At 42.1% G+C, this 24,980-nt stretch overlaps 1 protein-coding gene across 2 annotated transcripts in view; it reads left to right on the top strand.

Annotated features, from left to right (window-relative positions):
* Positions 1 to 24,980, top strand: part of COL15A1 (collagen type XV alpha 1 chain) — a 369,611-nt gene that overhangs the window by 286,949 nt on the left and 57,682 nt on the right. For both annotated transcript variants that reach the window (XM_056520745.1, XM_056520744.1), the window contains 7 exons: positions 105 to 185; positions 1,996 to 2,031; positions 7,436 to 7,489; positions 7,875 to 7,934; positions 14,286 to 14,354; positions 14,457 to 14,498; positions 20,184 to 20,217. In XM_056520745.1, coding sequence (XP_056376720.1) covers positions 105 to 185; positions 1,996 to 2,031; positions 7,436 to 7,489; positions 7,875 to 7,934; positions 14,286 to 14,354; positions 14,457 to 14,498; positions 20,184 to 20,217 — 376 coding nt within the window. The remainder of the gene's footprint in view (positions 1 to 104; positions 186 to 1,995; positions 2,032 to 7,435; positions 7,490 to 7,874; positions 7,935 to 14,285; positions 14,355 to 14,456; positions 14,499 to 20,183; positions 20,218 to 24,980) is intronic.

Here is a 24,980-nt window from a genome sequence, read left to right as displayed (position 1 = left end):
AACTTCAGACCAGTTCATAATTTAGTAAATTAGATTTTTAATTTAACCATATCAGTTTTATCTGTTGTTTCCTTGTAGTCTAATAACTTTCAATATTTTTTCAGGGTGAAAAAGGGGAACCAGGTGCCATCATAGCAGCTGATGGTTCTTTAATAGCTAAATTGTCAGAAGCACAAGGAGCAAAGGTGACTGATGTGTTGCTTAATATATATATATATATATATATATATATATATATATATATATATATATATATATGTGTGTGTGTGTGTGTATATCTATCATTGGGATAAGGTGAAATATCTGGGTGCTAGAAACTCATGCACATGATTATTCAAGAGGTTTTCCAGCCTATACAGAACCGATGGCCATTCTTTTGGATAGGCCTTTCATGAGGGGACACCGTGTTGTGTCCCCAGCAGTTTTAAAAAGCATTGGTGCTCATGCCAAAACTGCAGTTTCTTCTACTTATCCTTGAAATGCTGTTTTATTACCATGAGTAGTGCAAGGTACTGCAGAATTTTACTGTTTATCTGAATGGTACACAGCACTAATGATACTAATAGTACGGCAATGCAAATGACCAAAGTCACGATAATAATGTGCTTTAACATAATTATGCAAATTATGGTAAAATGTGCAATTTTTACCGCAATTTCTCTAACACACGGCAAAAAAAACATCCAGTAATTAGTTGCAGTACTGCTAATAGGCCGCAACATGTGAACACAGCCTTGCAGAGATAAACATTAGAGCGGAAGATCAATCAGCTGATTGGGGGGAATGCTGGAAGTTGGGGACCCAATTGATGGCCTATGTAAAGAATAAGCCATGAATTTTGTAAGGCTGGATAACCCCTTGAAGTAAAATCTAGGAATTAATACAAGAAAGGAAAGATCTATTATTCCCTCCCCATTTTTTTTAAAGAAAAGGTCAAGCCAGTTAAAAACAAAAATAGATGTTCATCTACTCAATCCTCTACTGCTCTACTGACCAGCACTTTGAGTTTGACATGCAAAAAAATCCCACTTAGCCAGCTAACGGGTAGCTGCAACAGTTCACTGCGGTGGCCAGAACATGGCCACCGGAGTGGGCATATCTTGTATTTAACACTACCTTAACAGCAGCAGGGCTTCTGGCAGGTGAGTAGCTTTTTTTTTCTTTAAAGCTGGCCTGACCCCTTAAAAAAAATCTTTCATTATCAGATAACCCCTTTAATTTTTGGGATCTCAATTCATTTGCATATCTGACAAAGACTGACTTGCAGTCAGTGAGCATCTGGAACAAAATTTAACTGTTTTTTTTTTTTTTTTTACTGTATTGAAAACTGGGCTTCTAGCCTTAAATACAGTTTGAGGCACACATCCAATAAGGCATGCTTCAATTTTAGTTTACCTGCACTAATACCAATATACAAGGTTATAGTGCGGGATAATCTGATTAAAATTATGTATACCTTACCCGAATCCATGATCCGGTTGCAAAGTTAGACCCATTATTAGCCGGCATTGCTAATATGTTATTCATTGGATTTGTGCAGTGGAAGCATGACCCAGCAGAGAGGCAGGGATGCTGGGTATTCTGGGACCTGCCTCCATTGTGCAAAACAGCTATTAACATATTAGCAATGCCGGTCAAAATAGTGTCTTTCTTCAACACCGGACCATCGGATCCAGGTAAGTTTTACCTCCACTACAACCCTGTATATTGAATTTAGTGCTAATGAACCGCTGGCAGATTTGCTTCAATGTTGGTTATTTTTAAAAACCACATGCGCAACAACCATAGCACTGGGTGAAATCCATTATTACAGTATGACAGGTTTGGGGCCATTATTTTTAAATCTGGGCATTATTTTTAAAGTATGAAGTTATACCTGACTTACAGTATAGTTATCTTTTACTGGATACTATGTTTTTCCTTTAAAAAATGTCTGCCTCCTAACATATCATTGTCATACATATTCATAATTGAGTATTAACATTTTCTTTCCAGGGAGAGCCTGGCATGAGGGGACCCCCTGGACCAATGGTAATTCAATATTGTTTAGTTACTACTATTTGTGGGGTAGTTATGTTGCTTTTCAGCAATGGTCATACAAAACACATTTGGTAGTTGGCAGCATGAAGCATTTATAGTGGTCAAGTCGAAGGGACTGAGCTGGGATAGTGGAGGAAGACAGGGCATATTAGAGAAATAAGAATATTTTTTAACCATTAAAGGAAAAGTTTCAACTCAATAAAGATATGTCCAGAAACCAGAAGTCAGACAGAAAGTGTGTAGATCCACTGTAATGCCACTACCTCAAAAAAACTGCTAAAATATAAACTTATATGCATTAAACAGCAATTATTTATAAACATATCCATTTAAAAATTGCTTGGGCCCTAATATGTTTTATGGCAGATGAAAATAATGGGCGTGAAATGGCAAAAAAAATTGTTGCAGTATTAAGGAAAGGATAGGGGGATAAGTGTTTTAACTTGGAAACCCCATTATAAGGCTGTAGTTCTACATCAGATGAATTAAACCAGAGCTAATTTGGAAGATGACTTATCAGGAAGTATGGATTAGCATAGTCACTTCAATGTCACCAAATTTTAATAAAATGTCTCTAGCACACGTCAAAACTTGTTGTTTAACATTAACTTTCTGTGGGGAAATAGTTTGTTTGGCGGTCAATAAAAGTGAGGGCATATGTAAGTTTGTGTGAGAACAGGGGTTTGGTATAAATGGGCAACCCAGAGGAGATCATGATGGGTAATGACATTAAAGACAGTTTAAAGGGAATGTGTCATCAGAATATGACCTATTGGTTAGATCAGGACTTTATGTTAACTACGGTATATTTTTATGAACTCTTGTTAATGCTTTTTTCTAGTTTTCCATTGTTCTATACATTTTTTATACTACTCCTTAACCCCTTCAGGACGGAGCCCATTTTGGCCTTAAGGACCGGAGCGTTTTTTGCACATCTGACCACTGTCACTTTAAACATTAATAACTCTGGAATGCTTTAAGTTATCATTCTGATTCCGAGATTGTTTTTTCGTGACATATTCTACTTTAACATAGTGGTAAATTTTTGTCGATACTTGCATCATTTCTTGGTGAAAAATCCGTAAATTTGATGAAAAATTTGAAAATTTTGCATTTTTCTAACTTTGAAGCTCTCTGCTTGTAAGGAAAATGGATATTACGAATACATTTTTTTTTGGTTCACATATACAATATGTCTACTTTATGTTTGCATCATAAAATTGACGTGTTTTTACTTTTGGAAGGCACCAGGGGGCTTCAACGGTCAGCAGCAATTTTCCGATTTTTCACAAAATTTTCAAACTCAGTATTTTTCAGGGACCAGTTCAGGTTTGAAGTGGATTTGAAGGGTCTTCATATTAGAAATACCCCATAAATGACCCCATTATAAAAACTACACCCCCAAAAGTATTCAAAATGACATTCAGTCAGCGTTTTAACCCTTTAGGTGTTTCACAGGAATAGAAGCAAAGTGAAGGAGAAAATTCACAATCTTCATTTTTTACACTCGCATGTTCTTGTAGACCCAATTTTTGAATTTTTACAAGGGGTAAAAGGACAAAATTTTTACTTGTATTTGTAGCCCAATTTCTCTCGAGTAAGGACATACCTCATATGTCTATGTAAAGTGTTCGGCGGGCGCAGTAGAGGGCTCAGAAGCGAAGGAGCGACAAGGGGATTTTGGAGAGTACGTTTTTCTGAAATGGTTTTTGGGGGGCATGTTACCTTTAGGAAGCCCTTATGGTGCCAGAACAGCAAAAAAAAACCACATGGCATACCATTTTGGAAACTAGACCCCTCGGGGAATGTAACATGGGATAAAGTGAACCTTAATACACCACAGGTGTTTCACGACTTTTGCAAATGTAAAAAAAAAAAAAAAAAAAAAATTTTTACCTAAAATGCTTGTTTTCCCAAAAAAAATTTATTTTTAAAAAGGGTAATAGCAGAAAATACCCCTAAAAATTTGAAGCCCAATTTCTCCCGATTCAGAAAACACCCCATATGGGGGTGAAAAGTGCTCTGCTGGCGCACTACAGGTCTCGGAAGAGAAGGAGTCACATTTGGCTTTTTGAACGCAAATTTTTCTCTGGGGGCATGCCGCATTTAGGAAGCCCCTATGGTGCCAGGACAGCAAAAAAAAACCCACATGGCATACCATTTTGGAAACTAGACCCCTCGGGGAACGTAACAAGGGGTTAAGTGAACCTTTATACCCCACAGGTGTTTCACGACTTTTGCATATGTAAAAAAAAAATTTTTTTTTTACCTAAAATGCTTGTTTTCCCAAAAATTTTACATTTTTAAAAAGGGTAAAAGCAGAAAATACCCCCCAAAATTTGTAACACAATTTCTCCCGAGTACGGCGATACCCCATATGTGACCCTAAACTGTTGCCTTGAAATACGACAGGGCTCCAAAGTGAGAGCGCCATGCGCATTTGAGGCCTAAATTAGGGATTGCATAGGGGTGGACATAAGGGAATTCTACACCAGTGATTCCCAAACAGGGTGCCTCCAGCTGTTGCAAAACTCCCAGCATGCCTGGACAGTCAACGGCTGTCCGACAATACTGGGAGTTGTTTTGCAACAGCTGGAGGCTCCGTTCTGGAAACAGTGGCGTACCAGACGTTTTTCATTTTTATTGGGGAGGGGAGGGGGGCTGTGTAGGGGTATGTGTATATGTAGTGTTTTTTACTTTTTATTTTATTTTTTGTGGTAGTGTAGTGTAGTATTTTTAGGGTACAGTCGCACGGGCGGGGGTTCACAGTAGTTTCTCGCTGGCAATTTGAGCTGCAGCAGAAAGTTTGCGGCAGCTCAAACTTGCAGCCAGATACTTACTGTAATCCTCCGCCCATGTGAGTGTACCCTGTACGTTCACATTGGGGGGGACATCCAGCTGTTGCATAACTACAACTCCCAGCATGCCCGTTGGCTGTCGGTGACTGCTGAGAGTTGCAGTTTTGCAACAGCTGTAGGCACACTGGTTATGTATCACTGAGTTTGTGACCTAACTCAGTGTTTCACAACCAGTGTGCCTCCAGCTGTTGCAAAACTACAACTCCCAGCATGTACGGTGCATGGTGTACGGTGACTGCTGAGAGTTGTAGTTTGCAACAGCTGGAGGCACACCGGTCGTGAAACACTGAGTTAGGTAAAAAAAAACTCTGAGTTTCACAACCAGTGTGCCTTCAGCTGTTGCAAAACTACAACTCTGAGCAGTCACCGACAGCCAACGGGCATGCTGGGAGTTGTAGTTATGCAACCAGCAGATGCACCACTACAACTCCCAGCATGCACTTTAGCTGTTTGTGCAAGCTGGGAGTTGTAGTTATACAACAGCTGAAGGTACACTTTTCCATAGAAAGAATGTGCCTCCAGCTGTTGCAAAACCATAAGTCCCAGCATGCCCATAAGGGAATGCTGGGAGTTGTGGTGGTCTGCCTCCTACTGTTGCATAACTACAGCTCCCAGCATGCCCTTTTTGCATGCTGGGAGCTGTTGCTAAGCAACAGCAGGAGGCTGTCACTCACCTCCAACGATCCTCGCCGCATCAGGTCAGTCCCTCGTCGTCTCCGCCGCCGCAGCTGCTCCTGGGGCCCCGATCCCAACAGGGGCGCCGGGGATCGGGGTCCCCAGCACCCGGGGTGCACGTCCCGCACCCGCTCACGTCCTCCAGAAGAGGGGCGGAGCGGGTGCGTGAGTGACACCCGCAGCAGGCGCCCTGATTGGTCGGCCGGTAATCCGGCCGACGAATCAGGGCGATCGTGAGGTGGCACCAGTGCCACCTCACCCCTGCAGGCTCTGGCTGTTCGGGGCCGTCAGAGACGGCCCCGAACAGCCAGTAATTCCGGGTCACCGGGTCACTGGAGACCCGATTGACCCGGAATCGCCGCAGATCGCTGGACTGAATTGTCCAGCGATCTGCGGCGATCGCCGACATGGGGGGACATAATGACCCCCCTGGGCGATATGCCGGGATGCCTGCTGAACGATTTCAGCAGGCATCCGGCTCCGGTCCCCAACCGGCTAGCGGTGGGGGCCGGAATTCCCACGGGCGTATGGATACGCCCTCGGTCCTTAAGGACTCGGGATGCAGGGCGTATCCATACGCCCTATGTCCTGAAGAGGTTAAATTTAGCAGTTAGCTTACTTTCAGACCTAGTGGACAGAATGCAAAGACTTCCTTGTCCTGTACAGATCATTTTCCATTGAAAGGTGACATAAGTAAGATAGGTACACACAATGGGGTTTATTTACTAAGAGTGGAGTGTAGGTTTCTTTGTGGGTTTTGATTTCCAACAGATATTTTCCCAAGGTATTTACTAAGGTTTCCCTACATTTTGCACTTTTCCCTACGTTTAACTTTTTTTTACATATGATCTAATCTGTCTGGTTTTTCCTCAGCTGAAATCCACCACATTTTCGGTGGAAACCTTAGTAAATATGTAGGGATTTTTCAAAACTGTCAGGTACACGCCCCTTTTGTCATGACCACGCCCCTTTTTTTGGGTTTTCTTGTAAACTGGAGTTTTTTTTGGGGGGGGGGGGTTTTATCGCAAATTGTGCCGCATGGAACGTGCGACACAATTTGGGCGCAAAGCCCGAGAAAAAAGATTCGGGATCACGTTAGTAAATAAACCCCAATAGCTTTTACTTAGAGAACACCCTCTCTGCATCCTACACAATGACTTCTAAAAGGGTCTCCAATTCAACTGAATGGGACAGCGCATGTCAATTGTCACCTATTTTAATTGGTTCTGCCGTAAAGCATATCACTAAATGCTGTTAAAACAACTCAGTAACGAAGTGCTGCCCCTATAGAAATACAGAAAAAAAATGAAATAAAAAAATATTCTTGAGGACATAGTACCACCTCAAGAAAACTTTAAAAGCTAATTCTTGAGTTGTAATGTGGATTGAATATTTAGACACTGACAAATGCCCAGTCTCAGGTATCCCATGTTAACATTACGTCCTGCATCCAGGAGCAAACATATGAGTGTTGGGTAAGTTGTTGAGGCTTATTCAAGGAAGAATATAGAAGGGAAATTAACTAATTTTTTATTGGACAATCACAATTTGCTGACTAAACATTCCCTTTACTGTTTAGTATGTACTATATCTTTAAATGGTGAAAGCAAAATATAATAATAAAAAATAGAATTTCTGACAGTTCTAATATTTTTGTGAGAGATCACTAAACCTAACATGCAGGCTACCATATACAATTTAAAGGGGTTATACAGCACAACTTTTGTCAAAGGCTCTTATATGGCATTGTAGCTGAGCCAAGGCAAAAGAGATAAAGTGCAGTATGGGCCACAAACCAAGGACAAGAATGGTGCTATTTGTGAACATTGCATGGTAAGACTGCCATATTTATTTCTTTTCAGGGCCCATTAGGACAACCCGGAATAAAAGGAGAATTTGGATTTCCAGGAAGACCAGTAAGCATAATCAGTCCAATGTGTAATGACTGCAACACTGTTCTTTACAATATATACTCTATGCCCAATTTGTAAGTTGTATCAAAATGTTAACAAAATATAATATAATATATAATTTCTTTTGGTGTAAAAAGTCACAAATGTTTGTGCAATAAGCAAAATTTTTGTGCAAAACATAGTAAAAGTCACAAATCTTTGAGAAATATTGTACGAAACATTGCACATTGTAAGTTTTTTTTGTAAAAATCCTTGCACCAGCCCTGCATGCCGGTGTGGCCCTGTCATCATAGCTGCTTTGCAAATAGGGATGGCCAGGGATGACCGAAACATCTGTTCAAAATGGACTCTGTGTTTTGCTTTGATTTCATTCTTATTTTAACCACAGGGTCGGCCAGGACTAAATGGAATAAGAGGACAGAAAGGTGACCCGGGTATTCCAGTGATGGTAAGTGCACAACTTCCAAGTGATAACATTTGCTATCTATAAGCTAAGTCATATGGCACCTAAAAATATTTTGCCTTAGTCTTCTCTCAATAGAACAAACAGAGAAGAGTATCATTTAGTCATAAGAAGATTACTGCCCCTACTTCTTGCCATCTTTCCATAATTACACACATTACAAACATTCTCTTTATGAATATACCAGACCCCTATTATGACATAATATTATTTACCCTAAAAAGCTCATCCTTCAAAGTGATGGTAACACAATGGACAGTTAAAGGGGTATTCCAGGAAAAAATGTTTTTTTTAATATCAACTGGCTCCAGAAAGTTAAACAGATTTGTAAATTATTTCTATTCAAAAATCTTAATCCTTCCAATAATTATCAGCTGCTGAAGTTGAGTTGTTCTTTTCTGTCTGGCAACAGTGCTCTCTGCTGACATCTCTGCTTGTCTCAGGAACTGCACAGAGTAGAAGGGGTTTGCTATGGGGATTTGCTTCTAAACGTAGTGGTTCCCGAGACAGGTGTCATCAGAGAGCACTTAGAAAAGAACAACTCAACTTCAGCAGCTCATAAGCACTGAAAGCTTTTTAATAGAAGTAAATTACAAATCTGTTTAACTTTCTGGAGTCAGTTGATATATAAAAAAAAGTTTTTTCCTGGATAACCCCTTTAACACCTATTTACAGGATAGGTAATAAACTTCTGTTCACTGGGGGCCTCATTGCTGGAATTCCTGCAATCACTGGGGTCCCAAGCTCCCAATCCTCTTTACTGCATGAACTGCACTAAGTAGGAGTGTGAATGGAGCAGTGGACTTACATACACCCTGCCACTTCGTTCAGTGTATATTGGGCTAATGAAAAATGCCAAGTACAGTGACTGGCTGTTTTATCCAGTTCCATAGATTTTAAAGGGACACTCCACTGCTCCAGCTGTTCTGAACACTTGGAGCGGCTGGTGGGGGGCTGTGACATCATGGCCATGCCCCTCGTGATGTCACACCACGCCCCCTCAATGCATGTTTATGGGAGGGGGCCCACTGCTGCCACGCCCACTCTCATAGACTTGCATTGAGGGAACGTGGCATGACGTCACTTGGGGCATGGCAGTGACGTCACGACCCGAACCTAGCATTCTAAATGAATGTCAAGTGCTGCACAGAGATCGCGGTGGTCCCAGCGGCGGGATCCCCGTGATTATACATCTTATCCTCTATCCTTTGAATAGGGGATAACATGTCTAGGGGAAGAGTGCCCCTTTAAACGGAGCAACAAGGCACCATTACATTGAAACATGATTGAGGTGAGGAGGAATGAGAAGCCAATTCTGGTGATCTATGGGGATCCTAGTAGTGGGACCACCTAAAATACACCTAAGTATTTATCAGTTTTGTTATCCTAAAGTGTACATATTTTTTTCCAAATAAAGTCCAGAATTCTGTGTTAAATTAATTTATTTCTTGTGGTCAAACTCCATTTATTCTAAAACGGAGCCCATTGTTTTCAACTTGATTTCACACTGCATTAAATGATGAGAGCCTTGTTGCTGTAGTCTCCATAAGCATACCAAATTATATAGACAGAAAAGGAATGGTGATTCAGCTCACATGCCTTGCAGTTAAAACTTGACTTTTAATAGGTCCTTTAAAATATGGTACATATTAAAATAAATGGGGTACATAAAAACACTGACGCGTTTCGTGCTAGATATCAGCTTTTAGTCATGGGCAATGACTAAGGACTGATCTCTCTAGCCCGAAACCCGTCAGCGCATGCGTTTTATGTACCCCATTATTTTTTGTTTTTGTACAATGTTAGGACCTATTAAAAGTCAAGTTTTAACTGCAAGGCGTGTTAGCTGGATCACCATTCCTTTTCTGCACAATCTACACGGGAAGCGGCCTGCATTGTCCGTGCACCAGCGCCACATACACCATGGATGTCTGCTGACCATTGTTCACACTGGTGAGTGAGCTGAGTTGCAACTGTTGTTTCTTTTTTGCCAAATTATATAGAGCCTACAAAATTCTGAAATAAATCCATCTTAAGTAAGCTCCCACTAGTTATTATGCTTTTCCTTTTTTGTTATTTTGTTTGCAGTATATCATTTTTTTTTTTACTAAATAAAATTGATATCTACATATAAAACCTTGTATTATAATGTTATAAAATATTGGACAACAATGATCAACATAATAGGTCTAATTTACTAAGCTGAAACCGACTAGTTTTGTCGGGTTATTTTGGCGCAGAGTGAAAATCTGACAAACCCGACATTGCAGTGTGAAAAGCCAAAAGGGGCGTGGTCTGTCGTAAATGGGGCGTGGTCATACCAAAGGGGGTGTGGTTTCACAACCCGACCCATTTACTATTGAATTCACAGAAAATCTTGTAGATAAATGGCTGGAAATTTCACCTAGAAAAAGCTGGTCAGAAAATTTTGCTGACTTTTCCCCCTAGTAAATAGAGAGGAATCCTGCAAGTCTGAAACAACATTTCCCACTAGTAACAACCCGACACTCTCAGTAAATGAGGCCCAATTTCTCCTTTTATTTCCTGAAATATTATGGAAATGAACGCTATGTAGGACATTTATCATTGTTGTCTTTGGTAAGTGAGACATTTTTTTTTTTGCTTTAGTTTTGCTTATGTGCTACATTTGTATCACCAAAACAGGGGGCGATAAATTTGGAGCACATAAGCAAGACACAAAAGTCGCAGTTGAAAGAGACTTTTTTGCAACTTTTCAAAAGTGCTTACCAAATGCAGATTTGTAAGCCAGGTCAGACCTGGAGTTGACTTTCTGAAAAATTTGAAATAGTTTTTTTCTACGTGCGACATCCACACATCATAAATACATGACCACTGCAAAGTGAAAACTGAAAGTTGCTTAGGTAAGGCTGTTGTAGGTTGTGCATACCCACAAAAGTCCCAAAAAATAGTGATTAGGTGCACGTGGACTTTTTGTGAGCCTGGAGTAAGCAAAAAAAAAAAAAAAAAGCTTGAAACACCGTAATAAATGTCCTCTCATATGTCTCAAAAAGAGTTGTGTCTAGTATTGCAGCTTGTCCCTGTTCAAACAAATAGGTCTAAACTGAAATATTACACATATCCCATGAACAGGTGTGGCACTAAGGGAGAACAATTTTGTAAAAATTCTGGACAACCCCCTTTAACTTGCTACTGCTTAAACTGAAATATGGGAGCTGCTTCTAAAGTCTGGTTTTGTTCAAGGGCTCGTTCACACAAGCATATTTTTGTGTGGATTTTCTGCTGCAACTGAAAATATGCAGCAACATATGCACTAAAATACACAGAAAAATACACTTGTGTGAACGAGCCCTTAAAGTAGAAAATTTGGCTTTAAAACAAGTAAGCCTGAGTTGTGGCAGGTTAAAGTGGGAGCTGGATGTACTTGTAGCTGTCAATTCAGGGTGTGTGTATAGCAGAGGATGGTCAGTATGGGACAAGCAGGAAGCATGCAGAGAGAGAAGTACTGTATATGTGATCCTTATGTCCCTGCAGATACGTCCAGGCAGAAGGGTAACATAGGCTTTTATTCATGTTATTACTCTATTATCAATCAGAAAGCATATTTGCCACATATAGAAGTGAATGAACAAAACAAGGAAAAAAAGGAGGATAAAAAAGGGGAGTGTGATCTTCAGGAGGATATTTCTACACTATTATATTGAAGGGAGTGTAGTGACTACAACCCCCTCATTCCAGTACTGCAGTTAACCCTCTCTTCTGGCTCCTCTGTGCAGATTGATCCCTTCAATCCACTATAACTCCTGATCTAATTAGTTTGTTTAAATGGGCACAGTCAGATGCAAAAACTTGTTATATTCTGTACAGTTGGCAAAACATTAACCTTTGTAATATACTTCATAAGGAAATTTTATTTCCTTTTTATAGAAATCACGGCTTATAAAATCATGGCTTTGTCCAAGCTGAAGCACAGGCATGGGCAAAGAGGAGTCCTATTAGACAGAAGAGAGCACAGAGGAGTCCTATTAGACAGGAGAGAGCACAGAGGAGTCCTATTAGACAGGAGAGAGCACAGAGGAGTACCATCAGACAGGAGAGAACACAGATGAGTACTATCAGACAGGAGAGAGCACAGAGGAGTACTATCAGATAGGAGAGAGCACAGAGGAGTACTATCAGACAGGAGAGAGCACAGATGAGTACTATCAGACAGGAGAGAGCACAGATGAGTACTATCAGACAGGAGAGAGCACAGAGGAGTACTATTAGACAGGAAAGAGCACAGAGGAGTACTTTCAGACAGGAGAGAGTACAGAGAAGTACTATCAGACAGGAGAGAGCACAGAGGAGTACTATCAGACAGGAGAGAGCACAGGGGAGTGCTATCAGACAGGAGAGAGCACCGGAGTCCTATCAGACAGGAGAGAGCACAGAGGAGTCCTATCAGACAGGAGAGAGCACAGAGGAGTACTATCAGACAGGAGAGAAAACAGAGGAGTACTATCAGACAGGAGAGAGCACAGGGGAGTGCGATCAGACAGGAGAGAGCACAGAGGAGTACTATCAGACAGGAGAGAGCACAGAGGAGTACTATCAGACAGGAGAGAGCACAGAGGAGTACTGTCAGACAGGAGAGAGCACAGAGTAGTACTATCAGACAGGAGAGAGCACAGAGGAGTACTATCAGACAGGAGAGAGCACAGAGGAGTCCTATCAGACAGGAGAGAGCACAGAGGAGTCCTATCAGACAGGAGAGAAAACAGAGGAGTACTATCAGACAGGAGAGAGCACATGGGAGTGCTATCAGACAGGAGAGAGCACAGAGGAGTATTATCAGACAGGAGAGAGCACAGAGGAGTACTATCAGACAGGAGAGAGCACAGGAGTACTATCAGACAGGAGATAGCACAGAGGAGTCCTATCAGACAGGAGAGAGCACAGAGGAGTATTATCAGACAGGAGAGAGCACAGAGGAGTCCTATCAGACAGGAGAGAGCACAGAGGAGTACTATCAGACAGGAGAGAGCACAGAGGAGTCCTATCAGACAGGAGAGAGCACAGGGGAGTGCTATCAGACAGGAGAGAGCACCGGAGTCCTATCAGACAGGAGAGAGCACAGAGGAGTCCTATCAGACAGGAGAGAAAACAGAGGAGTCCTATCAGACAGGAGAGAGCACAGGGGAGTGCTATCAGAGAGGAGAGAGCACAGAGGAGTATTATCAGACAGGAGAGAGCACAGAGGAGTACTATCAGACAGGAGAGAGCACAGGGGAGTACTATCAGACAGGAGAGAGCACAGAGGAGTACTATCAGACAGGAGAGAGCACAGGGGAGTACTATCAGACAGGAGAGAGCACAGAGGAGTGCTATCAGACTGGAGAGAGCACAGAGGAGTGCTATCAGACAGGAGAGAGCACAGGAGTACTATCAGACAGGAGATAGCACAGAGGAGTCCTATCAGACAGGAGAGCACAGAGGAGTATTATCAGACAGGAGAGAGCACAGAGGAGTCCTATCAGACAGGAGAGAGCACAGAGGAGTGCTATCAGACAGGAGAGAGCACAGTGGAGATATACAATATATAAAAAGTTTTTGTATCTTAAAGTGCCCATTTAATGATATTACAAGCCAGCCATTTATTCCATCAGATGCTAAGATAACTATAGTCCTCGCTGACTACTGGTGTCTGTAATAGCCCATACTATAAAATAAATAGGTTATTTATCCAGCATGTGAACTGAAAAATAAAAAGTATGGTATTTTTTGTTCATCTCCCTTAATTAAAAACAGAATTAAAAGTAATCAAAAGGTCTTATATACCCCAAAATTGTGACAAGTCATCCGGCAAAACACAAAACCTCACATGGGTCTGTTGATGGAAAAGTAACATTGTTTTGTGTCTTGGAATGCAATGACAAAAGAACAATTCATGTATTTATATATTTTTTTTAAACAAAGGAGTCTTATTGTGTAAAACAATAAAACAACAAAAATGATTAATACATTTCATGTCAAAGTAACAGCAATTACCCAAAGCTAACATTACAGCACACAGTTAATGCCACAGAATGAATTGCATAATGTACTCCAAAATGGTTCCTGTTAAAATCACTACCGGTCACACAAAATATAACACCATAAAACTGTACAAATGAAAGAAAAAAGTTATGACTGCTTTAAATGCGTTAAATTTTGAGGGGTTAAAATGAACTTTAGACACCTTTATTATAAGTTATACAGCAACTATAACTGTTCAAAATCTAGTACAAAAGGCTGCATTTATGGGAGTTTTTTCAAATTTTAATGTAACGAATAAACTTACTGTGTGTCATCTTACTAATGTTTGATGATTGACAGGGTCCTCGAGGACTACCTGGACCACCTGGCCCTCCAGGCCCACCTGGAGCTATTGTAAACATCAAAGGAGTAAGTACATGCTTGGTAACAATAATAATGAAAATTAGAATTATTTGCATATAAGCAAAGGTATTAGCTTTATTTTAACATGTTTTTCCGAATTTTACTTAGAATGTTTTCCCAGTACCTCCAAGACCACACTGCAAAGTACCTGTAAGTTACATAAGAGATGTTCATTGTCAATAGAAATCTATTAATATTAACTTGTGTATTTAAAGAGTCACTACAGGAATAATTGTTTTTGCTTATATAGTGCAGCATAGACTATTAGAGAATAATGTAGATATTCTTGTGTATGCCTTGTGCTTACCCGTTTTAGCTGATGAAGTGACATGGGTTTGGCTCCATACTGGATGTAATTATATGATGATTTCCTAATGCTGCCTACATTTCCCATGAATTCTCTAGCTGATGGTTTGGTGTTTGATCACTGCACCTGGTCATCTAATCACGCTGGTCATTTTTTTAAAAGGGGCAGACTGGCATAAATGGCAGACTGAATTCTAATCTCCACTTTCTGGTCCTGTCTCTAACACACAATAAAAGCCCACACAGACAATCACTAGCTAAGGCAGGGCCCCATAGCAGCCAGTGATTGACTGAGATGACATTACTGTTGTGGTGGCCTAGTACAGGAGTTGCACCCCTGTACCTTAGCTGCCCTGTTAGGCAGACTCCATTCTGTGACCCCCTGTACCTGTGTCTTGTATAATAAATCCTAAGTGCCTATGTCATGTTATGTAATGCATTGTACATAAAATGCTATATACTTTTAAGAACTGTTGTCATGTGATTGGAACAGGGAAGGTACCAGTGACATGTGACCTACAGGGTGACCTATGGGACCCCTCCTGAGTCCCCCCCCCCCCCCCCCATATAAGCCCTGGGTGGAGCTAGCTCACTCTCTTTTCCTGCTTAGCTGAGTACAGTAAGGTCAAGTCCTAGGAGTGTGTCTGGAGTCCAGAGTAGGCCTAAAGTCTACCATGCAGCCACGGATCCACAAGTCCACTACCCCCCCCCCCCCCACCCCAGGTCCAAGTCAAAACCTGGTAAGCTACAAAAGAGGTAAAGCCTGTCATAGTCAGTTCAAGACAAGTCTGTCTCAAGTCAGCGTGGTTCTGAATCAAATTGTCCAAGGCCACCATTGGTCCCAGCAAGCCCTGTGGTCTCTGAAGTCACTGGTCACCTCCTTTCGCCTAGCCAAGCTGTATAGACTGTTACATCTGTCTGACTCAGTAAAGCTGCCCCCGTGCCTAGCCCAGGATCCAGCGGTATACCTTCGGGTGGAGTACGGGACAAACCACACCCTGGCATCACAAACACAAAGGGTTAATGCCATCTGGCCCTAGGGTATTTCCATCTGCCCTCATCACACCCTCACCACACTGAGATGGGACCAGGAGGAGAACCGCATGTATCCAGTAAAAAATGTACTGACAATAGTGGGGGGATTGGTGAGATGACTATTGCTTATTAAATTTTTTAAGCCACTTAACAACTTCCCTTTTTGGTGATTTTTCATTTTTGCACTTTAGTTTTTTCCTCTTGATTATGATTCTAAAAATCATAACACTTAAAATTTTTCACCTAAAAATCCATATGAGGGCTTGTTCTTTGTGCCAACAATTTTACTTTGTAATACCATTAATAATTTCACTACAAAATCTATGGCGAAACCAGAAAAAAAATATTTGTGGGGCGAAAAAAAAAACATTTTGTAATTTTTAGCGGCTTCCGTTTCTACGCAGTGCACTTTTCTGTAAAAACTGCACCTATTCTGTAGGTCCATATGATCACAAGGATACCCAATTTACATAGGTTTGATCTTATTTAACTGCTAAAAAAAATTATAACTACCGTATATACTCGAGTATAAGCCGACCCGAGTATAAGCCGAGACCCCTAATTTCAACCCAAAATCCCAGGAAAAGTTATTGACTCGAGTATAAGCCTAGGGTGGGAAATACCTCATCCCCCCCTGTCATCATCCAGACCCGTCATTAACATCCTCATCATCATCCCCTTGTCATCATCCCACACATCCCCCCTTCATCATCCCCTTATCATCCCACACATCCCCCCTTCATCATCCCCTTGTCATCATCCCACACATCCCCCCTTCATCATCCCCTTATCATCCCGCACATCCCCCCTTCATCATCCCCTTATCATCCCACACATCCCCCCTTCATCATCCCCTTATCATCCCACACATCCCCCCTTCATCATCCCCTTGTAATCATCCCACACCCCCCCCTTCATCATCCCCACCCCCCTTCATCATCCCCACACCCCCCCCTTCATCATCCTCTTCTCATCATTCGCCCTCAGTGGTCTTCAACCTGCGGACCTCCAGAGGTTTCAAAACTACAACTCCCAGCAAGCCCGGGCAGCCATCGGCTGTCCGGGCTTGCTGGGAGTTGTAGTTTTGAAACCTCCGGAGGTCCGCAGGTTGAAGACCACTGCGGCCTTCAACATCATCCAGCCCCCCTCTCACCCCCTTTAGTTCTGAGTACTCACCTCCGCTCAGCGCTGGTCCGGTCCTGCAGGGCTGTCCGGTGAGGAGGTGGTCCGGTGGCATAGTGGTTCCGGGCTGCTATCTTCACCGGGGGCGCCTCTTCTCCGCGCTTCCGGCCCGGAATAGAGGCGTTGCCTTGACAATGACGCAGAAGTACGTTGGCAATGAACGCACCTCTGCGTCGTTGTCACGGCAACGTGACTATTCTGAGGCCGGGCCCGAAGCGCTTAGAAGAGGCCTCCCCGGTGAAGATAGCAGCCCGGAACCACTATCCCACCGGACCACCTCCTCACCGGACAGTCCTGCAGGACCGGACCAGCGCCGAGCGGAGGTGAGTACTCAGAACTAAAGGGGGTGAGAGGGGGCTGGATGATGTTGAAGGCCGCAGTGGTCTTCAACCTGCGGACCTCCGGAGGTTTCAAAACTACAACTCCCAGCAAGCCCGGACAGCCGATGGCTGCCCGGGCTTGCTGGGAGTTGTAGTTTTGAAACCTCTGGAGGTCCGCAGGTTGAAGACCACTGCGGGTGGGGGAGTTCACTCGAGTATAAGCCGAGGGGGGTGTTTTCAGCACGAAAAATCGTGCTGAAAAACTCGGCTTATACTCGAGTATATACGGTACATGCACCAAAATTACTACGTTGAAAAATGTCCTCTTCTGACCCCTATAACTTTATTTTTCTGTATAAAGGGCGGTATGAGAGCAAATTTTTTGCGCTGTGATCTGAAGTTTTTATTGGTACCATTTTTGTTTTGATCAGACTTTGTGATCACTTTTGATTCATTTTTTTATGGTATAAAATAATAATATATTTTTATTTACACAGGTTTTTTTTAAAAGGGGAAAAGGGGGGTGATTCAAACTTTTATTAGGGAAGGGGTTAAATCACATTTATTCGCGAATATCACATATTTGCGAATTTGAGAATATTCGCGAATATAGCACTATATATTCGCAATTACGAATACCGTATATACTCGAGTATAAGCCGAGTTTTTCAGCACGATTTTTCGGGGCTGAAAACACCCCCCTCGGCTTATACTCGAGTGAACTCTCCACCCGCAGTGGTCTTCAACCTGCGGACCTCCTGCGGCTGTCCGGGCTTGCTGGGAGTTGTAGTTTTGAAACCTCCGGAGGTCCGCAGGTTGAAGACCACTGCGGCCTTCGACATCATCCAGCCCCCTCTCACCCCCCTTTAGTTCTGTACAGTACTCACCTCCGCTCGGCGCTGGTCCGGTGATGCAGGACTGTCCGGAGAGGAGGTGGTCCAGTGGGATAGTGGTTCCGGGCTGCTATCTTCACCGGGGAGGCCTCTTCTAAGCGCTTCGGGCCCGGCCCCAGAATAGTCACGTTGCCTTGACAACGACGCAGAGGTACGTTCATTGCCAACGTACTTCTGCGTCATTGTCAAGGCAACGCCTCTATTCCGGGCCGGAAGAGCGGAGAAGAGGCGCCCCCGTTGAAGATAGCAGCCCGGAACCACTATCCCACCGCACCACCTCCTCTCCGGACAGCCCTGCAGCACCGGACCAGCGCCGAGCGGAGGTGAGTACTGTACAGAACTAAAGGGGGTGAGAGGGGGCTGGATGATGTCGAAGGCCGCAGTGGTCTTCAACCTGCGGACCTCCGGAGGTTTCAAAACTACAACTCCCAGCAAGCCCGGACAGCTGATGGCTGCCCGGGCTTGCTGGGAGTTGTAGTTTTGAAACCTCTGGAGGTCCGCAGGTTGAAGACCACTGAGGGCAGATGATGAGAAGAGGATGATGAAGGGGGGGGGGGGTGGGATGATGACAAGAGGATGATGAAGGGGGGTGTGGGATGATGAAGGGGGGTGGGGATGATGACAAGGGGATGATGAAGGGTGGTGTGTGGGATGATTACAAGGGGATGATGAAGGGGGGTGGGGATGATGACAAGGGGATGATGAAGGGGGGTGGGGATGATGACAAGGGGATGATGAAGGGGGGTGGAGATGATGAAGGGGGGATGTGTGGGATGATGACAAGGGGATCATGACAGGTGATGATGATGAGGGTCTGGATGATGACAGGCGGTGATGATGATGAGGATGTTAATGACGGGTCTGGATTATGACATGGGGGGGATGATGTATTTCCTTATACTCGAGTCAATAACTTTTCCTGGGATTTTGGGTTGAAATTAGGGGTCTCGGCTTATACTCGGGTCGGCTTATACTCGAGTATATACGGTATTCATTTGTTTTTGTTTTTTTCACAGTACACATCACAGTGATCATCCCTCTCTGCTTCCAGCTTGTGTGGTGTAAAGAAGGCTCTAATACTACTGTGTGAGACTGGCGTGCGAATTTTCGCAAATGCTAAAATTTTCATATGCAAATTTTCACATATGCAAATTTTTGTATATGCTAATTTACACATATGATAATTTTTGTATATGCAAAAATAAATATGAATATGCGAATTTAGCGAAAATATGACGAATATTCGTCCATATATTCGCTAAATATCGCAAATTTGAATATGGCCTATGCCACTCAACACCATTTATTAACACTTTATTTTAACTTTTATTTGCACTGATTTCCTACACTGATCCCTGCCATGCAATAGCATGGCATTGATCAGTGTTATCGTCGCTCGACTGCTCCTGCCTGGATCTCAGGCACGGAGCAGTAATTCGGCGATCGGACAGCGAGGAGGCAGGTAGGGATCCTCCTTGCGTCCTGCAAGCTGTTCGGGACACCATGATTTCACCGCGGCGGTCCTGAACAGCACCACTGAACTAACCGGCAATGTTTACTTTCATTTTAGACGCGGCGATCAAGTTTGATCGCCGCGTCTAAAGGGTTAATTCCGGACATCAGCCTGAAGTCCGAAGTCTGGCATTAGCCGTGGGACCTAGTTTCCTATAACAACCGGGACCCACCGGGTATGATGCGCGCTCATTTGCTCAGCGCGCGTTATACCTCGGGAGCCTCAGATGGACGTTAATGAACGTCCATTTGCGGCAAGGATAAGGTTAAACTGCATGCAAAATCCAGGAAGGAAATGTATTTTTATTTTGGCTCAAGAACAGTACAATATTAAATATGGGGTGGCACAAAGACATAGCAACAGTAATTTCTCTACAAAAAAAAAACATGCAAGCAACCTTGTGGCACCATTTTTATTCTGTTTAGCCCTAGCCTTATGCCTAAAAGTAATAAGCAGTAACCTGAAATATGTTCATAGTGTAACTACTGGTATATACTAGCGGGGGGGGGGGAAGCAACAAAAAACATATAGAACAAGTTTCAGCATTAATACTAATACAGTGTAAACTGATTCTTATTTTATGCAGGTAGATACATCAGGAGAAGTGTCTCAAATGTGTGGTATGTCAAATAATTATTACCTCAGTAATATTTATGTATCTAAAATAAAATGAGAAAGCCAAAGAATAGTTCAGTCTTTAAAGGGGTGTTCCTGGAAAAAAAAATGTTTTATATAAACTGGCTCCAGAAAGTTAAACAGATTTGTAAATTACTTCTATTAAAAAAATCTTAATCTTTCCAATAACTATAAGCTGCTGAAGTTGAGTTGTTCTTTCTGTCTGGCAACAGTGCTCTCTGCTGATTTCTCTGCTTGTCTCGGGAACTGCACGGAGAGGTTTGCTCTGTGGATTTGCTTCTACTCTGGACAGTTTCCGAGACAGGTGTCATCAGAGAGCACTTAGACAGAAAAGAACAACTCAACTTCAGCAGCCCATAAGTACTGAAAGGATTAATATTTTTTTTAATAGAAGTAATTTACAAATTTGTCTGTAGAAATATATATATTATGGCTCAGGGTTTGAGACAACTGGACAGGTTGTGTTTCAAGTAATATTTCAATTTATTAAATATATATAGTGTGACCATAGAATATAAGATAAAATGTAAATAGCAGCAACTGCGTCTCACAGGGCCCTTGTGTAGGCGCAGCACCAACCATTATGAACTATAACATGTGTATAGTACAATATATAAAATATAAAAAAAATAATATACTTATGAAAAATTGTTAAAAATATAAAATATAGAGACCACCATAAACATATATAGAGAGAGGGATCTGGGTGGGAAAGTCTTAGTCCATCCACAATGGTCAATTATCTCCTCTCTTAAATAAGTCCTGCTAATATAGACAGATTCCGGTATTTTAGTAACCTATGGCAACCATAAGGTTAGTAACCCGTAGCAACCATTCAGATGAGTCCGGCTATTGTGGTAGTTAGCACTTCAACGTTTAAGTAGATTATATACTTGCTATTTGTAGACAATATTCAACATAGAAAGCTAGTGTGCAGTCACTGTTAATATGCATGCATATTTGTATGATACTTTGTATCTCACCGCTCCCGGACACTGATGCGCTGAACTTCACGGGGATGCTGCGATCTCCTCCTGTTGCGCTGTGAAATCCCACAGTATGTTAGCACTGAGTAGCTGTCTTGGCATGCGACAGCATCACCGGAGACTCGGCCGTCTCCCACAGTGGTGATGTTGGTAGATGGTGGGTTGCGGGTGGTGTTGTCGCAGCGGTTCTGCGGGTAAGCACGTACATGTGCCGGTGGCGTCCTCGTGGCAGCGAGGCGCGGATGTCTCCTTCACCGGGTGTCGGGTGATTGACAGTTTATTTTCCGGTATCGGACTGCTATTTACTGAGCAGGGCAAGTACACTGGTGGTCTCAATAGGTATTGAGGGGACGGTGGACACGTTTCAGGACTGTCTCAGTCCTTTCTTCAGCAGCTAAGAATAAGTATAATGGGGGGTCACTGTATCGTAATTTATATATTTAACTCCTCCTCTATCAATTAGTGACATCAGATCCAGAGTAAACAAAATAAACAAAACGAAATAGGGGTGTTAGATTTATGAATGAAAGTAGTAGAGCTCAGTACTATATGAATAGGACTGCTTCGAATTTAGTATAATCGGCTGTGGAGTGCATTGAGAATAAAAAGACTTGTATTAAATAATATAAGTGAGTGAATTAATATGTGGTATCTATTTGTGTAAATGAAATGCTGAGATATTAGATGAAGTTAAATTCATTGTGTACCAATAGTAATAACTGACCATAAATGCTAAATTATTTATAGTAAATATGTGCAATTGTATGAAAGTATATAAATCTTATATGGAAATATAAAATATTGATAATATTGAAAATATTAGTGTAGTGTGAAATAGGTTATGTATTTTGTTGTGAGTATAATTGTGATGGTGAAGCCTAATATGGAAATTAGATGATTGTAGATTACCAGAAATCAGGTGTCTAAAGAAAAGTATCTATACTCGTAGTGTCCTACAGTCAGTATATCTGTTGCAGTATAAAAGAAGGGACTGGATAGTGTGCATATGGATATACTCCACAGCCGATTATACTTAATTCGAAGCAGTCCTATTTATATAGTACTGAGCTCTACTACTTTCATTCATAAATCTATCTTTTGTTTATTTAGTTTACTCTGGATCTGATGTCACTAATTGATAGAGGAGGAGTTAAATATATAAATTACGATACAGTGACCCCCCATTATACTTATTCTTTGCTGCTGAAGAAAGGACTGAGACAGTCCTGAAACGCGTCCAGCGTCCCCTCAATACCTATTGAGGCCACCAGTGTTCTTGCCCTGCTCAGTAAATAGCAGTCCGATACCGGAAAATAAACTGTCAATCACCCAACACCCGGTGAAGGAGACATCCGCGCCTCGCTGCCACGAGGACGCCACCGGCACATGTACGTGCTTACCCGCAGAACCGCTGCGACAACACCACCCGCAACCCACCATCTACCAACATCACCACTGTGGGAGACGGCCGAGTCTCCGGTGATGCTGTCTCATGCCAAGACAGCTACTCAGTGCTAATACACTGTGGGATTTCACAGCGCAACAGGAGGAGATCGCAGCATCCCCGTGAAGTTCAGCGCATCAGTGTCCGGGAGCGGTGAGATACAAAGTATCATACAAATATGCATGCATATTAACAGTGACTGCACACTAGCTTTCTATGTTGAATATTGTCTACAAATAGCAAGTATATCTTCTACTTAAACGTTGATGTGCTAACTACCACAATAGCCGGACTCATCTGAATGGTTGCTACGGGTTACTAACCTTATGGTTGCCATTGGTTACTAAAATACCGGAATCTGTCTATATTAGCAGGACTTATTTAAGAGAGGAGATAATTGACCATTGTGGATGGACTAAGACTTTCCCACCCAGATCCCTCTCTCTCTATATGTTTATGGTGGTCTCTATATGTTATATTTTTAACAATTTTCCATTAGTATATTATTTTTTTATATTTTATATACTGTACTATACACATGTTATAGTTCTTAATAGTTGGTGCTGCGCCTACACAAGGGCCCTGTGAGACGCAGTTGCTGCTATTTACATTTTATCTTATATTCTATGGTCAGACTATATATATTTAATAAATTGAAATATTACTTGAAACACAACCTGTCCAGTTGTCTCAAACCCTGAGCCCTAATATATATATATTTCTACAGACAAACTACAATCTGACACCTTGGGTATAGGTGTCTAATTAGGTAGCCCGGGTTTATTTGGTGGGTAGTCAGAGAAGAGCCTCTCCAACTCTTCTATATAATTTAAAAATTTGTTTAACTTTCTGGAGCCAATTGATATATTAAAAAAAAAGGTTTTCCTGGATAACCCCTTTAAGAACTGATGGAATACTGCCAACTCCAAGGAGTGAGGCATACAGAGCCTTATATATGTTTATGGTATACAGTGATACTATCCTGCTTAATATACATCTCTAGCAGTACGATAGAGTTGCCTACCTTTTAATAAGTCAATGTCTATGCTTATTCTGCCCCAATCTAAATAGCAGAGGAAAAATGGAGCTCTCCTCTACCAGAAGAGATATTTCATATCTCCCAAGTATTCCACTTTTATACTCACTTCCCAGGCATGACCCAGCAATTATTTCAAAGCTATTTGGCAACCTTGGCTATTCTACATAGCACGGATTATGTTATGATCAGATCTTGATTTGTAGCCCGTGTAACGTAAATATATGACGGCCATCACGCCCCCTCCCATAGGCTTGCATTGAGGGGGTGGGGTGTGACATCACAAGGGGCGGAGTCGTGATGTCACGATACTCCGGCCCCGTGGTCGTGAGGCTTTAGACACGGAGACTCCAGCGATGCATGCAGCTGAGACAGGTGGGTGCTGCATGAGAGATTGCGGGGGTCCCCAGCGGCGGGACCTCCGCGATCAGACATATTATCCCCTATCCTTTGGATAGGGGATAAGATGTCTTAGGGCCGGAGTATCCCTTTAAGATTTTTTAATAGAAGTAATTTTCAAATCTGTTACTTTCTGGAGCCAGTTGATATGAAAAAAAAAATTTCACCGGAATACCCCTATAATATCTTCACCATCCCTGGGGGGCAAAAACGTCCCCCGGGGATGGTGAGGATAACGATTTTAGCATATATAACGTGTTGTCAAGCGTTATATGCAAAAATCTGCTGATTGGTTGCCTTTAACTTAGACGATACAGTCTTCCGATACACCAGATTTATCAGCCAATCTGATACACTGGGATGAAGACATTTGAACACTGTCTATGTTTGTATTATCTAATAATTTAGTAGACAGTGGCCACATAACTGTTTAAATATATGATAATCTATGAAAAAAAATGTAACACAAAGACTTTTGATACTAAATACTGTCCATTTTATGATTTAACTTCCCTTTCGCTCTAATTTAGTGCTTGAGGGAAATTCCACAACATACAGTCAGGTCCATAAATATTGGGACATCAACACAATTCTAACATTTTTGGCTCTATACACCACTACAATAGATTTGAAATGAAACCAACAAGACGTTCTTTAACTCTAGACTGTCAGCTTTAATTTGAGGGTATTTACATCCAAATCAGGTGAATAGTGTAGGAATTACAACAGTTTGCATATGTGCTTCCCACTTGCTAAGGGACCAAAAGTAATGGGACAATTGGCTTCTCAGCTGTCCCATGGCCAGATGTGTGTTATTCCCTCATATCCCAATTACAATGAGAATATAAAAGGTCCAGAGTTCATTTCAAATGTGCTATTTGC

The sequence above is a fragment of the Hyla sarda genome, chromosome 5, assembly GCF_029499605.1.
Source record: "Hyla sarda isolate aHylSar1 chromosome 5, aHylSar1.hap1, whole genome shotgun sequence".
NCBI classification, from domain to species: Eukaryota; Metazoa; Chordata; class Amphibia; order Anura; family Hylidae; genus Hyla; species Hyla sarda.
This window is presented reverse-complemented; position numbering and strand designations above follow the sequence as displayed.